At 35.4% G+C, this 16,296-nt stretch overlaps 1 protein-coding gene across 1 annotated transcript; it reads right to left on the bottom strand.

The window, feature by feature from the left end:
* Nucleotides 1-2,317: 2,317 nt before the first annotated feature.
* On the bottom strand, nucleotides 2,318-12,059 carry LOC129084948 (mucin-2-like). Its single transcript, XM_054591285.1, has 3 exons — nucleotides 11,939-12,059; nucleotides 10,108-10,177; nucleotides 2,318-3,813 (listed from the first exon to the last, which is right to left on the bottom strand). The coding sequence occupies exons 2-3, from the start codon at nucleotides 10,159-10,161 to the stop codon at nucleotides 2,437-2,439; spliced, it is 1,431 nt and encodes a 476-aa protein (XP_054447260.1). The 5' UTR covers nucleotides 10,162-10,177; nucleotides 11,939-12,059; the 3' UTR covers nucleotides 2,318-2,436.
* Nucleotides 12,060-16,296: the final 4,237 nt, after the last annotated feature.

Raw genomic sequence — 16,296 nt, 5'->3', positions numbered from 1 at the left:
TCATTTGACAGAGTTTCAGGAGTAACACGCAGAACATAATCTCAGAAAGCATAAGTGAGGAGAGATAGGTTGTGGGGAGGGTTCTGAGTCTCTGGTGAAAGTTGTTCCTACCAGGAATGAGGGAAACAGAAGATTGGTTCCATGTTCCATTGGAGTGTCAGTGTGGTGTGACTCAGCTAATTCACTTTACTAAGGCTCATGGGAGAATGGAGAGGAATGAAGAGGAATCCTTCCTTATCAAAATGGTCCCTCCACGTGGCCAAACTACCCTAGCCACTGAAATAGGGTCTATACCAGAAATGGCGGTTGTCTGCATTAAAATCTCTGGGGTGATAAGATGATGGCTGCCAAAAGTCAAAGGGGTAATGAGCTCTTGATGACAGGAAATAGGCTTTTGATTACTTGCACACGGGTCATAGTAAAGTGCCTAAGTGGAGGTCAAATGGAAGATTAAACTGGAGTTGGCATGAATCTGTTCAATTCTCTTAGTAGGAGCAGGAGCGGCAACAGAGAGCTGACAGTGCTGAGACTCTGATGGACCCATGCTGGAAAATTAGTGGGATTGCAAATTAACATTTGCAATGCTTAAGCAGCACAGAGCTTTAGAAACTAGGTAATGTTAAATTAAATGTCACAAGGAGGTTGGTTAAATACAGCATGTAGTGCCCTGGAGTAGGGGTTCAGAGCTGTTCTAAAGGGCCAAATACACATAGCTACTATATTCATATAACTTTGACTTTTCATACATTCCACAAAGAATTGGTGTAATCTTTTTGTGTAAAAGAATCAAAGAGTAAGAGCCAGAGACAAATAAAATTTTGAAGTGACAGCAACATAACCTGACTGATATTATTAAGTTGATTGAGTGCAAGTAAGTCTGTAACTATATTTACTTTACTGGTTGCATTCTGAACAGCAATTTTTTTTGCTATAATCAAAATTCATTTTACTTCTACTTTTATTAAATAAAGTACTACCTCATGCTCATTTAGACATTTAAACTTGCTAGCATAGACAGAATAGACTTCTAAGTTCACAAATGAATGAATCAATGATGCCGTCATTATAAAAAGTGATTGTATAATTTGAGAGCTATTTTGAGATGTCATAAAATAATCAATTTATTAAGATACTATTTTATATTTTTGTATTTGTAGATTGTTCTGCTATATTTAAGAAATCACCTTTAAAGTTTTTATTTTATTTTTTTATTTTTTATTGTTGTTCAGTTACAGTTGTCTCACCTTTTTCTCCGTTGCTCTCCTCTGCCCTGTCCTCACCCCCCCACTCCCACAGCCAATCCATGCCCCCCCTGCATATTGTCCATGTCCATGAGTCCTCTATTCATGTTCCTTGGCTCGCATCTTCCCCTTCTTTCTCCCCTTATACCCCTCCTCCCTCCCCTCTGGTCACTATCAGTTTGTTCATTTCCAAGTCTCTGGTTCCATTTTGCTCATTTGTTTTGTTGATTAAGTTCTACCTATAGGTGAGATCATATGGTATTTGTCTTTCACTGCCTGGCTTATTTCACTTTAATATATATTTATTTTGTGTTTATATTGATATATTTATGTATTATTTTTATTTCAATTTTATATTTCTTTTCTTAGAAATTATATTATTTAGTTATATTTTTATTACTTGTGTTCCCCACAGATATGTGCATTTCCAGGAAAAGGCAGTGAAAATTGACATAATTTTATGATTTATCTTGCTGCCATCTCTTCCCTTTCTGTGCAGGAAGCCAGGAGCTCTCGTGTATTTTGTTGCCTACTTATTTGGCTTCAAGATGCTAAGCCAGGCCACTATGTGCTGTTAGTTCCCCATTAGCAATTCAGCCTTCTCCACTTAGGAGTTTGCCCTGGGAGGATGACCATACACACTTTATTACATGGGTTTCCTTACCTGTTAGATTTTGGTTGGAGCCTAGTGATGAAAGAAATAGGAGAGAGGTAGAGGTACTATCCTGCATTCTCCACACTATCATATGTATTACCCGGCAGTAGTTACATCTCTTAACAGCAACACGTCCTACTGAATGGCCGTTTGTCCACTGTCCCAACTCTCACTCTGGTATTGGTATTTGATCATTTTGCCCAACAAGCCTAGGCACACTACAGGTTCCACTGTGGCTAGACCCTGAATGCTTCAATATCCCTGTTGGTTCACTTAATCCTGCCCTCTCTAAGTAGATCCTTTATTAGATGTCTTTTTTAAAAAAATGAAGGTTCTATGTTTTCTCTTGGGAAAGTGATCAGTTGTTGGTAGGTAATAAAATATAGGATAGAATGGTAGTCATCATGACAGCAACTGGTGCTTATTGTTGCTCAAATAGTATTTTATTTTATTTCTTTGGTGTGCTAGTTAGATCAGGGTTGATTCCATCCAAATAATTGAAGTTCATTTTTCCTATGAGCTCGAAAAGTTTGGGAAATATCATTTCTGATTTTTTCCTTGGAAGTATGAAAGAAATTGTTCCCACAAATTCTTTAAAGCCTCCTTGAGTGACGTAGTCTGACTGGGAGTTGTCACTTGGATAGTGGTATTGTACAATGTGGTAGAAGGAGGGGTCGTGTTAATTTGAGTAGTAGCTGTGGTAGATGCTGTGGTAGTTGCTGCTGATGTTGTGGTAGTAAGGTCTGTTGATAAAGTGGTAGGTACTGTTGAGGAGGTGGTAACCTCTGTTGTGACAGCTGGTTCTGTGGGAATGCTGGTGGTGATGGTTGTCGTAGTTGATTCAATAGAAGTACTAATGGCTGTTGTGGAGGTGGCTTCTGCTGGAATGATGGTTTCAACTGTAGTATGTTCTGTGGAAGTAGTGGTGGTTGCTGATTCAGTGGTAGGTTCTATTGAAGGGGTAATGATTGCTGTTGTGGTGGTAGGCTCTGCAGAAGTGATGGTGGCTGTTGTTGTGGGGGTGGGTGCTATGGTGGTTGGCTCTACTGAACCAGCTGAGGTTTCTGTGGGAGTGGTGGTGGTTGCTGATGCAGTGGTAGGTTCTATTGAAGGGGTAATGATTGCTGTTGTGGTGGTAGGCTCTGCGGAAGTGATGGTGGCTGTTGTTGTGGGGGTGGGTGCTGTGGTGGTTGGTTCTACTGAACCAGCTGAGGTTTCTGTGGGAGTGGTGGTGGTTGCTGATGCAGTGGTAGGTTCTATTGAAGGGGTAATGATTGCTGTTGTGGTGGTAGGCTCTGCGGAAGTGATGGTGGCTGTTGTTGTGGGGGTGGGTGCTGTAGGAGTGGTGGTGGTCTCTGTAAGAGTGGTAGTGGTGGTGGCTGCTGTGGTGGTCGGTTCTACGGAACTAGGAAAGATTTCTGAAGGTTCTGTGGAAGGGATGGTGGGTTCTGTGGAAGTGAGAGTGCTTTCTGTTTTGCTGGGTTCCATGGAAGTGGCGGTGGTTGCTATTGAAGTGGGTGCTATGGTTGGTTCATTGGCTGGTTCTATAGATGTAGGGATTGTGGTTGTAGCTTTGGGGTTTGTTTTAGTTTCAGGTTGAGGTTTATGGTTGGGAAGTTTATAAATAGGAATAAGGAGAGGGTAATGTACATGATAGACTGGAAAACGAGGAGGCTGTCTAATAGGGATCATTGGATGGACTCGAGATGGAATGATCAATGGTCTAAAGGGAGGACGAAGAGGAGGAGGAGCATTCCATGGTGGACGAAAAGGAAGAGGACGGGCTAGTGGAAATAATCCTGGGCGATAGAGAGGAGGAAAGCCTGGTGGAACCCTTCTCAGCTGTTGGGGTAGAAAGGGTCGTAGCCGGTAGACAGGTCCATAGGGTCTCCTGGGAATTCTCTGGCCATTGCTGGACTGTGGTGAATAAAATTGAACAGAAACAAAAAATATGGTTTTAAATTTGATCACTTAAAGTTGAAACATTAGTCTATGTACTTTAAAAAGTCATAATCATATATTTCACTGAAAAAATAAATTAGAAGAAAGAATGGAATATTTCTCTCCCTTCTGGAACTCTAGCAGTCAATAAAAAGTAGAATAGTATTAAACGAAAAAAGCAAAACAAAACACAAGACAACTTTATTCTCTGACCTAAAGGTTTTGGAGAGAGCCAAGCTACCTTGATTGCTTGGTGGAAAAAGCTACTTTGGAAGTTGGTTCAAATGGAAATAAATGTTCCAGTGGAATGACTAGCATACATTTGGTCCTGTCCAAAATGTCCACAGAGACATTTGATCCACGCTGACCCATCTACTGCACCCCATGTATCATGACCAGCTAGGCTCCTGAGATGAGAGGGGTTATTATTGGCAGCCACAACACAATTATTGAACCAATAAAACATAATAGTCTTTTAAAAAATCTACTTACTAATCCTGTAAACCAAAAGTATAAATAAACATCATGGTATGTTTGGACCCAGGGACATTTCCTAAGCTTGGCTAATTTGTACAGGACTAAATTTCAAAAATCTTTTGTCATGGACCAAATAGCCTCATGGATGTTTTGTACAAGACCAGATGTTCTGCAAGGCAGTGGAATTACCCAAGAACATTCTTTCTTACTCCCCATTCCAAGAAATTAGTGAGATCCCAGGCTCTGAACCACTAATTAATTTTGTAACTGGTTATTGAGAAACTATTATATGCAACACATCTTTTTGGGGCTAAGGGAAACATATCTGAGATATGAACACTTCCTTAAATAAGCCTGAAATCTAGTGCAAGCTATAGGCCTCCCCTCTCCCAAACTACAATCCAAGGAAATACAACAAAAAGTCTGTGGGAAGGAGTATAGCGTGTTATACTGGACACTGGAGTCTTATTGTTAGAGCCAATTCTTCCACTGTAGTAAGTTAGCTGAAGTGCTTACATTTTCTAAGCCTATGTCTCCTCCTTTCTAAAATTGTTCTAGAAATAGTTTTTATCTTATATAGTGGCTGATTAAATTACATGTCTTGGCTGGTGTGGTTCAATGGATTGAGTGCTGGCTTGTGAACCAATGGGTCATCAGTTCAATTCCCAGTCAGGGCATATGCCTGGGTTGTGGGCTGGGTCCCCAGTAAGGGGCACCCAAGAGGCAACCGCACATTGATGTTTCCCTCTCTTTCTCCCTTCCTTTCCCTCTCTCTAAAAATAAATAAATAAAAAATCTCAAAAAAATTTAAAAAAATTACATATGTTCTTTGTAAAGTGCTTAGACATAGTAAATAAGGTAAAACTCTATAAATGTGAGCTATTTCATCCTCTATGATTGCCAGGGTGGCAATTGCCAGCTTTGTACATCTGACAGAAGTTCAAATAATAATTGATAAAAGGGCAAAAAAGTTATAGATGCGATGGCAATTTGGAGGGAAAGTTTATGTTTGACAAAAGGGAGAGGATTAAGGATTACCTAGTAGAAAAGATAGCATTGGAAATGAGGCTTAAATAATAGAGTGGAAATGGGGAGGGGGGAATCAAATTAAATGAATGTAAGCCTGTGAACAGTGTCAGAAAAATACTAAACCTTTTTAAGAAACAGTCCGAACACGAGTTTATTTTAACAGAAGTTTCAGGAAGGTACAAGACTCTAGTCATTCTCTTGTAACCTTCAACTTTTTGCCTGTGTGTCTTTTTACCCTCTTGATTTAGGAAACATCAAAGTTTTAGGTCAACTCTACACAAATTACCTTCTCTGTTTCTACTTCCAGGCTGGTGAGCATTGCTGGAAAATGCCATAAATCCCCAAATATTAGAAACACTAGAGATACACAGTGTCTACCCTCATCTGAAACCTCAGCAAATTCATTCTTCCCTGTTTTCCTCAAAAGACTGTGAGCATCCACACTCCTCTACCTCTTTTCCCCCTAGTGAGGTGATTTTGCCTTCTATTTTACAAAATTGAGATTATCACATGCAGGAATTCGCGTATCTGCCCACACACCTATTAAGTCTCACTTATATCCAACTGTTCCCTCTTCCTGTTTACAACTAACATCTTCACCTGTGTTCTGTATGGATCTCCTCTCCCTCCCCAGGGCTATTCCTCTCTTAATTATTATATTTCCCTTCAACTTTTTTTTTTAAATCCCTGGCTCTATGATCTCACGCTATATAATAGCAACTAACATCTCATGTTCTAAAGAAGCCCATTGATCACCTAATGTACACCTGCACTATCATCACTAGGTTATCACTTTCCATTCCTAGCCAGATATTGGGGAAGGCTAGACTAGATTTTCCGTTTCTATTTACTCATATGCTTTTTGCTTTTTATTCTGGATTTTATCCCTAACACACAACCTAATCTCTTTTACAAAGATCATCAGGACTCAAAAATGACAAGGAATTTAGCATAGAATTTGGCCTATTTCGATTATCGATGAAATTAAATGTTACTTTTTTAAACTTCTTGATAATGTTGAGTTAATCTTATGGTTAATAATGTTGAGTTAACCTTATGATTATTTTATAAATGATATATTAGGCTTTTATATGCTCCATTGCCTTGGTATGTGCCTCTGTAGCTCAGGAGTTGACAAACCAAAGCTCTGGGTCAAATGAAGCTTGCCTGATTTGGTAAATAAAATTTTATTGGGATACAGTCATACTTTTTTGTTTATAGGGGCTTCTTTTGTTCTCCATTGGCTGAGTTGATCAGTTGATAAAGAGACCATATGGCCCACAAAGTCTAAAATATTTACTACCTGGCACTATTTGGAAAAAGTTTGTTAATCCCTGGTTATTATTACAAATCTATGTTGTATTTCCAGACAGATTTAATTTTTTATACCATTATTACACCACTATCAATGGGCAGTATTAAATACATATTTATGGATGCTGTTTGGATATTGTAGAAGTTTCATTTCTTTTTTGACAAGCATCGCTGAACATGGAAGGTGTGAGTGTTTGGGAAGGGGCTATATCTTTCTAAGACTGCACTGCCTTCATGCACTATTTTTGCATATCACTCAGAGGAAAAACCCAAGCTAGTCAAAAGCTCATGAGGCTTTATGCTATCTCACCCTCTTCTATCCTTCTGGTCTCCCTCCTGATCCTGTCTTTCATTCTGCATGAGGCCTACGAACCTTGTTCCTCACACCAGGCAGGCATACCTCTCCTTCAGGAAATTGTTTCATATTTCTTGTTTTCTCTGTTTGCATGGATTGCTTTTTCACCTCCTTCAGGTCTTTAATCAAATGTCATCTTCTGTCTGGCTATCCTATCTAATATCTTATCCAAAAATGTAAACTTGCTCTATTCTCCTCCCACCCCTTCTAAAATTCAACATTCCCTCTTCTCTTTCCTGTGTTACATATAAGCTCCATGATGTTAATAAGGTTTTTGTCTATTTTGCTCACTGCCGTTTACCCAACATCTAGAATTGTTCCTGGTGGACGGCAGGTGCTCAATATATATATTTTGAGGTGAATGAGTTAGTGATAAGCAGAAATTACCCTAACTTGAATTGTCTGTTAATTTCTTCCTCGAACAAGGCAAGGAGTGTAAGTCTCTTCCATTGAAGATATTTGAGGGGAACAAATACTTAGAAGTCCTGATTTTTTCTCAGTTTGGTTTTATAGCTTTTGCTGGCTATGGCATTGCTATTTAAAATGTTAGTCACTGACCAAGAACATAAACATCAAACATCACCTGAGAGCTTGTTAAAAATGTAGACTCCTGGACTCCACGCTGGCCTATTGGATAAAAATCCGCATTTCTACAAAACCATCTAGTGATTTGTGTGCCTTTACAGTGTGTAGAATTTTAGAAACACCAGCTGACCTATGTTATTTGATAACTGTTTATAGGTTGTTCTATTCTGACTAAAGGTGTGATTCATTTAGGCTTGTTTGTTATCAATTTTTTTTTCTTATACTCTTTCACATTTTTCATTCTTACAGACTAGAAATTGCCAGACCACCTGCTCTGTTTCAAGCAGCTTACTGAACAGAATGGGCTGCTCTTAGTTTTCTTGTGTTCATGGCAAATATCTCTTGTCAAATATGGACCCTTCGACCCTGGCTGGGTGGCTTAGTTGGTTGGAGCCATCTTCCCTTGCACTAAAAGATGTGGGTTCAACTTCTGGTCAGGGCACATACGTAGGTTTTGGTTTCGATCCCCAGTTGGGGAGGCAACCAATAGATGTTTCTCTCTCACCTCAATGTTTTTCTCTCCCCCTTCCTCTCTTTCTCTCTAAAATCAATAAATATATCCTGGGGTGAGGACTAAAAAAGCATATGGATCTTTGTCTTAGAGTTTAGACTTAGCTGATTGTCCATCCCCACATCATACTTCAGATATTCTATAAAATGCATGAGTTAGGGGTAGGAGTAAGAAACCTATTCGTTAGTCATGCAGTCAACTACACAGAAGCTAATTCACTCATTTGTTTCACTATTGAGGCTTACCTCATTAGCTGCTTTGTGTATGTGTTGATGCATCCCAAGTACCTATCTGGATTTTCTACTCCAGAGAGAGGGTTGTAGGAAAGAAAACTGAGGTATTCTTTCTCGAGGTACTCATTTTTCTCTTTATTGTCTCTGAAAATTGCTCTAGTCAACAAAATTAGATATAATTTTATCTACCTTTCCTGTTTGCTTGTCCTCAGAACTTTATTTATCTTCTAATCTATTAACATTTTTGGAGTCTGAAGCAAAGTTTATTAATGTGGCCAGTGAAGTTGTATTTATCACAATGTGCTGGGGAATGCTTCCAAAAAAGTGGTTTATTGTAGCACGGTAAATTTGATAATTAATTATAGTTACTGACTTAATGCTTTTCATTTGATGTACTAATTTCAGTTGACTTGACCTTAATATCTTTTTTATATACCTCATGTAATTATAACACAATAGTGTGAGAAGTTAATTTAAAAAATGTATTTGAGTGATCTCAAACTTCAGCATGGAAAAGAATCTTTTAGAATGCATGTTTCCAGGCCCCACAGCCTGAGTTTTTCTTTAAGTTTTGGGATAGGGATTTTTTTAAATTCTGAAGTAATTAGATCACATGTTTCTGATACAGATATCCTATGGAATGAAATATTTGTTCTATTTCAACATTGTTTTATAGATGAGAAACTGAGCTCAGTGAAAATGAACCACTTGTCTAAGAATACTTATAGAGATGTCATTAAATGTACCAGAAGAATAATTCTACCCTACTTGCTTATATTATTGCATGTGTCTGATGACAAATGTTGACATTTGTTTACTGTGTAATGTAGATGGGTTTCTAAACACTTTCTTTCAGGAAAGTACTTTAGAATGAAGACCTAATCTACGAGCGCCCAATTTTGAATTCGGCACTGGTATCTTTTATGTCATCCAGCACTTAGGCCCAGCACACAGTGGATTGTTAGTAATTATTAGAAGTGAAATATATTCTGAGCACTCTCTCTCCCACTCTCGCCCTAGTACCAACATATTCTATGGTAATTGTTCTTTCTCTGAGATTTATATTATTCCATTGATGATTTTGGCTATGGAACATACCACTTCCTTTTTTGCATTATATGTTTTGGAGCCTACCAAGTGCCTTTTAAAAGTTTGAATGAAAGTATAGAGTGAATGACCTTTTCCCCCCATTTTTATTTTTAAGTATGAAAGGAAAGAGTAAACAGTAAAGAAGGACTTTACTCCTCAGTCAATTAACAGAAACATGTTAACTGTAATGAATATGTTTTTACAGATCGTAAGTGCTTTCTAATTTTTAAGTCTTTACAAATATTTTTAATAATAAAAATGATTATACAATTAATGATATGTACATTGATACATCATGTTGTCCTTCTAGAATATTTATCTCGAACTTTCTATTTTCCCATTTCCTGTAGCCTTAAAACATTAAGTAAGCTTTAATAATATTTTTCTGACAGTTTGATTGTAGTGCTTTGAAAAAGAAAAAAATATAAGAGCTATTCCTAAAGAGACAACTTTCCCAGATTCTACATATCCTCAATCCCTTCATGCCCAAAACTACTGAACAGAAAATTATATATAAAAGAAAAAGAAAAAAGGAAAAATGAACAAGTCTATAATGATCGACATCTTGGCACTATATTGTTATATAAAGAAGGAGGACATAATTAGTGTCAAACTTTGTATGAAGTTATAATTAATACAAAGTATATCAAGAATTTCTAGGATTGGGGGGAACTTACCAAGAAACATGCAAAAAGAGCCAATAGGCTGAAGTTGAAAGTTAATTTCTTCATTTTTTTAATGTTGCTCCTGAAAGCAGAAAAAGATTGCCAGTGGTTAATCGAATTAATAACATTATTCTTCATAATTTAAAATAAAAATTTAGAAATTATTTTAGTGCATATTATGTATTATGACAAAAAAAGTGCAACAGGATTTTATAGATATGCTTCAAATTTAGAAGAAAGGAAGAACATACCCTGTATAGTAATATTTCTGATATTTTATAACAAAATTCTGGGACTTGTATTTTATTAAAGGGAATTCCAGTTAATTTTAAAATGCTTTTTGAAAGTCAAAGCTTTTTTGAAACATTCTTGTAGCCTCCAGGGGTGACTAGATTGGAGAGATATAACTTATTTTATTTTATTTTTGATAATATTTGTTAAAATTAGTCAAAACTTATAGATTTCTGTAGATTCATGATCTGTATAGTGTCAATGTGACTGGACTATTGTAAAACTCAATATCTTAACACAATTATTTTTTAAAAACAAAAAATGTAATTACTCTGTTATATTTACCTGAAAGGAAAATAATTGTGCAATGTGCATCTTTTCTTTAACTTCATACTACTCAGTTTTTTTCCCAAGTGATTCCCAAAAGCAAATTATTGTGCATCAGTGACTAAACTAGGAAAAAGTTTTGTCCTTAATTTGATTATAGTTTTCAGCAGTATGTCACAAATACATGGCAACCTATGCTCTGGGAAGGCAAAGTTCAAGCACCCTCATGCTGACAGATTGCCTGGGAGTCAGTGGTGGTGCCTATCATCTGTGTCATTTTTACAAATGACATAAGAGGAAAGGTTCACAGATTCCACAGTGCTGTGCTATTGTGGCGACTTCCCTAAAAGTGCTTTCTCTAATATGCTCCCTTTGTAGGCAGTTTAAAAACACATAAAATACCCAACTCAAACAAAAACAACAAAAATGCAGATCTATTTTTAACGTGTCTTTAAAGCTCTTCCATTCATGATTAACTTTAGAGACCATTAAAATACATCAGCAGAAAAGAATCAATAAATTGTGAAGCTGGATTTAAACTGCAGCCATTCAACTCCATTGTTCTTCCTGACACACTCTTTCAGAAATGTTAAAGATTAGGTGAAATTTACCACTGACAATATACTTTCTTAATATACGTCTAAGATTTTTAAGTAGTATGGCTATTTCTATTTTTTCTTCAGCTTTATTGAGTTTGTATTGACAAATAAAATTGTAAGATTATTTAAAGGGTACAATGTGATGAGTTGATATATGTATACTTGTGAAAAGAGTCCCCTCATTGAATTAATTAACACATATCTCACCTCACATATTTATCCTTTTTTCTTTATTTTTAGGTGAGAACGTTTAAGTTCTACTCTCTTAGCAAATTTCAGTTACACAGTATTGTGTTGTCAATGAGAGTCACTGTGTTATACTTTAGATATCAGACTTTATGCATATTATAACAGGGGAAATTTGGACCCTATTATCAATCTCTCCCTATATCACCAACCACAGCACCTGGCAACCACTTTTCTACTTTCTGTTTCTATGAATTTGACTTTCCCCCGCTATGTTCTACATATAAATAATACAATGCAGTATTTTCCTTTTTCTTTCTAGCTTATTCTACTCAGCAAAATGCTCTTCGGTTTCACCCATGTTGTTGCAAATGCACTAGTTTTTTCTTGTTAGAGGCTGAATAATATTTCATTATATTTTATCACATGTGAGTGAAAATGATAAACTTGAGGATATGAGCAAAATTCAAAATCCTTACATCTATATTTCTAATACATACCTTGGCAGGAGATTCTTCTTTGAAACAACCAAAGTGTTGTTTAATTTTACTTTTGCCAGATAGTTTATATAGCCACCGATTGAAAATTCAAGATGAAAGAGAACTTGAAAATTCAAAGAGAGAGAAGTTCAACAGGAAAATCTTCCTTTATAAGTACCTTCATCTGGATTTTTATTGGAGTTAAGAAGGTTGAGTGAAAGTAATCTGGGTTGATTTTTTTTTTTTTTTTTTTTTTTTTTTTTTTACCTAAACAAAGAAATGACAGTTGCAGTTGCCAGTTTGGCAACTTCATCCATAGAACTGTGATCCAATCACTGTAACAGGCCTTAGGAAAGCATGCAGAATGGTCTAACACAGTGGTTTTCAAACTTGACTTCACGTTAAAATTACGTGGGCAGCTTTCACAATCTATGGAAAGACAGACAAAAGTATTTTTAAAACTGTCCTACTAGTATTCACAAAACAGAACTATGTTTGAGAACCAGTGTTGTGAAATAGTGTGGATTCTGGAGTTTTCCCTTGTTTAGGCATATGAATTGAAACTGATATGTATACTGTAAGAACTTATTTGACAAGATGGATTTTGAAAAATTGGAAAAGGAGAAAGTTAAAATAAATGCAGTTGACTCCGTTTTGGAAGAAAAAAAATCTCAGAGTAGGAGGGAGAGAATTAATAAATACAGTTTTTATGGTTTCTTAATCTTAATTTGATATTTCTTTTCTAGTTATAATTTTATTTAAAATTGTTAAAGGTACTATAAACAGACTTTTAAGCTACTTAAAATATGAAAAATACTTAATAAATTTTCTTGTAGCTAATGAATAGTTGGGTATTTAAAGGGTAAGAAAATACTTCAAGATACATTAAGTTCTTTAAGTATGGTATCCCCATTACCTGAGCAATATGAATGGCTACAATATACACTAGCTTAACAAAGATGGTAGGTATGAAAAATATCATAACCTATTCTTAATTTATGGCAGGTGGGTAGAGTGAATCAGATAATTTTATATTTAAAATGAATCCAAGTGTTGAGGTATTTAACCATATGCAATCAATGTATTCATTTGAGAAAAATTATTCTATGCTAGAAAATTTTATACTTTATTCTCTAATAGTTATAGTTTTTGTTTTTTTTTCTAATAGCTATAGTTTGTTTAGTCCTTATCATGTCCTAGACTATGCAGACTATGTGATACTTGCTTCATGTGGATTATATCGTTTAATCCTCATAAAAACCCTAGCGATTTGTTATTATTGCTAAATTTGTTAAGATTACTAAGTAAGAAATCAAAATCATAGGGAAGTCAACTAACTTGGTTAAGTTTGCACAAATATTTAAGATAGGGTTGACCTTAAATCTGACACATTTAAGAATTGGAATTTTTCCACTGCACTATTTTGTTCCCAAATCTTATTGTTTTCCAATTGCTTAACTAAGTAACATGCTTTTTTTTTTCCACTTTACTACAGCAACAATTTATGTGTGGATGCAACCCCTTAGTAATCTGTCATATCAATCTAGAGGGTTGTAAACATTATTTAAAAAATGACTAGAGAAAAATCAAAAAGAAAATGTCAGATTACATTACACATAACTATTTTTCAAGAAATATTTTATGGTTGTGCATATATATTGGGTTATGCAAATTATATGTCTTTGATTTGCAGTCAGAAAAGCATGAAAGCCTTTTGTTACAGGGTAGTTTCATGGTATGTGTGGGATGAAGCCAAGTAGCCTTATTGGATTTCCAACTCCCTTCTGTGCTTAGCTATATGATGTATGGACAATTACTAACCGCGTGTGCCAATATAGTCATCCAAGAATAGGATAGTATTAATTCTACATGATAGAATTGTTCTGAAGATTAAATGAAATTGCAGATAGAGAATATGAACCCTATGATTATTAAATGTTAGTCAAAACTTCAATAAGAATTTTTTCTTTACTTCATTCAATTTTTAATATATGCTGGTATGATAGTTTTCTGGTAATTAAGGTGTAATGCATGTGAAGAGACTTGACTTGGAGTGGTGAATACATATACAATATACAGATAATGTATTGTAGAATTGTATGCCTAAAACCTATATAATTTTATTAATCAATGTCCCCCAATAACCTCAATAAAAAATAAAAATAAAATATACAGACCAATGACAAACCATTCAATTAAAAGATAAATTTTAAAGGTGATTTAAAAGCTTTTGGTAGTGATAGGGGAACTGATTTGAAAATTGGCTTTAAACTACCAAGTTTTCTTTGCATTGTCATATCTTTGGCTAATGATATCATGTAGTTGACAAGTAAAAATCATGCAGAAATTATTAAGTTATTAATTTATTTATGAATTGGCCATCTGTATTTTCTCTTTTGTGAAGGGTCTATTCAGATCCTCTGCTCATTTTTTAATTGAATTTTTGATTTTTTTGGTGTTTGGTTGTCTGAGTTGTTTATAAATTTTGGATATTAGGCCCTTATGTATATCCTCCAAATTTTGATATGTCATAATGTCTTTCTCATTTGTCTTTATGTATCCTTTGATCTCTTCTTTTAGTTCTTCTTTGGCCCAGTTGTTTGGTAACATCTTGTTCGATCTCCACATATTTGTGGTTTCTACACCTTTCTTTTGCAGCTGATTTTCAATTTCAAAGCACTGTTTGCAGAATATGCTTGGTATGATTTTAACCTTTCTAAACTTGATGAGGCTATTGTTATGTCTCAAGTCTGCCACTTCAAGACCTGAATACAGAATTAATTAGTATTCCATGTTGCCTCCCAAATCTAAAGAACCTTCATAAACTTAATTAACATTATATGTTATGGAATGTTGTAGAGATTAGTCAAGTGAATTTATAGTCTGGCCATTTTACTTCAAAGCATAATATGAACATTTACTTACTGGGTGATATCAGACAAGGTATTTTAACTCATTATGCCTCAGTATCTTCATTGAAAAATGTGGACATTTATAATTTTCATGTCATGGAGTTAAGCTATTCCATCCCTCATTCATTCACTCATTCAATATTTATTTAATGCCTACTGGGCATCAGACGTGGTGTTAGTTGTTAAAGTCCTAGAATATTTAAATGGTTAGGTTTTAAGAATATTTTAGCTGTCACAGTGGTGTAGGAACAAAGAAGGCACATTATGAGAGTTGATCTTGAAAAAATTCTGAGGACATAATTAAGAGTAAAAAAATTGAGTGACTGCTTTGTTTACCCTAGGTCCTAATCAGTTACTGAACAATTACATGTCCAAACAGTGAAGATAATCTATTTCTGAGTTAACATGAACCGTTCAATAAACCACTTTCTTCTCTGACATTAACTCAGGTTATCAAAAGAGGAGTATCTCTTCTTTATTGCTTTGATGCCAACATATTTTTCAGCCAAGTGTTTTAAATCCAGGAACAATCTGCATTGTAATGGATCATTGGCTCTGAAGGATTTAGGATGAACATTAGCAAAACTGAAAGATAATTTCTGAATGACTCGTGACCGGCAAAGAATCAGAGCAGCATAAGCCAATGAAAGCATCTAAAGAACAATATAAATGAATGAAAAATCAGAAATGACTCATAGATAGAACAGAATGATGGCTGCCAGAGGGGAGTGGGGTTGGGGGACTGGCAGAAAAAGGTGACGGGATTAAGAAGAACAGATTGACAGTTACAGAACACTCACAGAGATGTAAAGCACAACATAGGAAATATAGTCAATAATATTGTAATAACTATGTATAGTGCCCAGTGGGCACTGGAAATATCAGGGGGGACACTTTGTAAAGTATATGAGTGTCTAACCACTATGCTATATATCTGAAACTAATAGAAAATAAAATTGAAAGTAAACTGTATTTAAAAATTTTTTTAATTAAAAAAGAGAGAAACAGTCACTCAATTTAATCTTTAATTAATTCATGGTGTTAAGAGCTCCTGGATGAATACTTTCTAGAAAGGTACCTAACTGAGCTAATGTCTCTGGTCACAGGAAGTTCAAGATGACAGTAGAATCACATGATTTTTAGTGCAAAGACTTAAGTGACAGATGGAAAATCTTTTTGTGGTATATGTATTAGATTTAGAAAAATGAAACTCAATCATGCAGCACCATATTCGCAGTCTGCTGCCCTGTTGTGCAATAGTAATACTTCCATTTTTGGCCCTATGAAAAGCACATGAATGTGTTTCTTCTTGATAATGTAGTAGTAGATAATTTGGCTTTGGGGTTAATAATACTTTGAATATTTCTCATGTTTTTGAATTTATAGTTTGCTTTTGAAAATTTGTGTGGAAATATTTGTTGTGTTGGTTTAGTCAGTAATGCCATTAGGCACAGAGAAACACTTTGT

The sequence above is a fragment of the Pteronotus mesoamericanus genome, unplaced genomic scaffold (genome assembly GCF_021234165.1).
Source record: "Pteronotus mesoamericanus isolate MK-2021 breed Mesoamerican mustached bat unplaced genomic scaffold, CSHL_Meso_final contig_130, whole genome shotgun sequence".
NCBI classification, from domain to species: domain Eukaryota; kingdom Metazoa; phylum Chordata; class Mammalia; order Chiroptera; family Mormoopidae; genus Pteronotus; species Pteronotus mesoamericanus.
The sequence above is the reverse complement of the archived record's forward strand: the minus strand, read 5'-3'. Positions and strand labels throughout refer to the sequence as shown.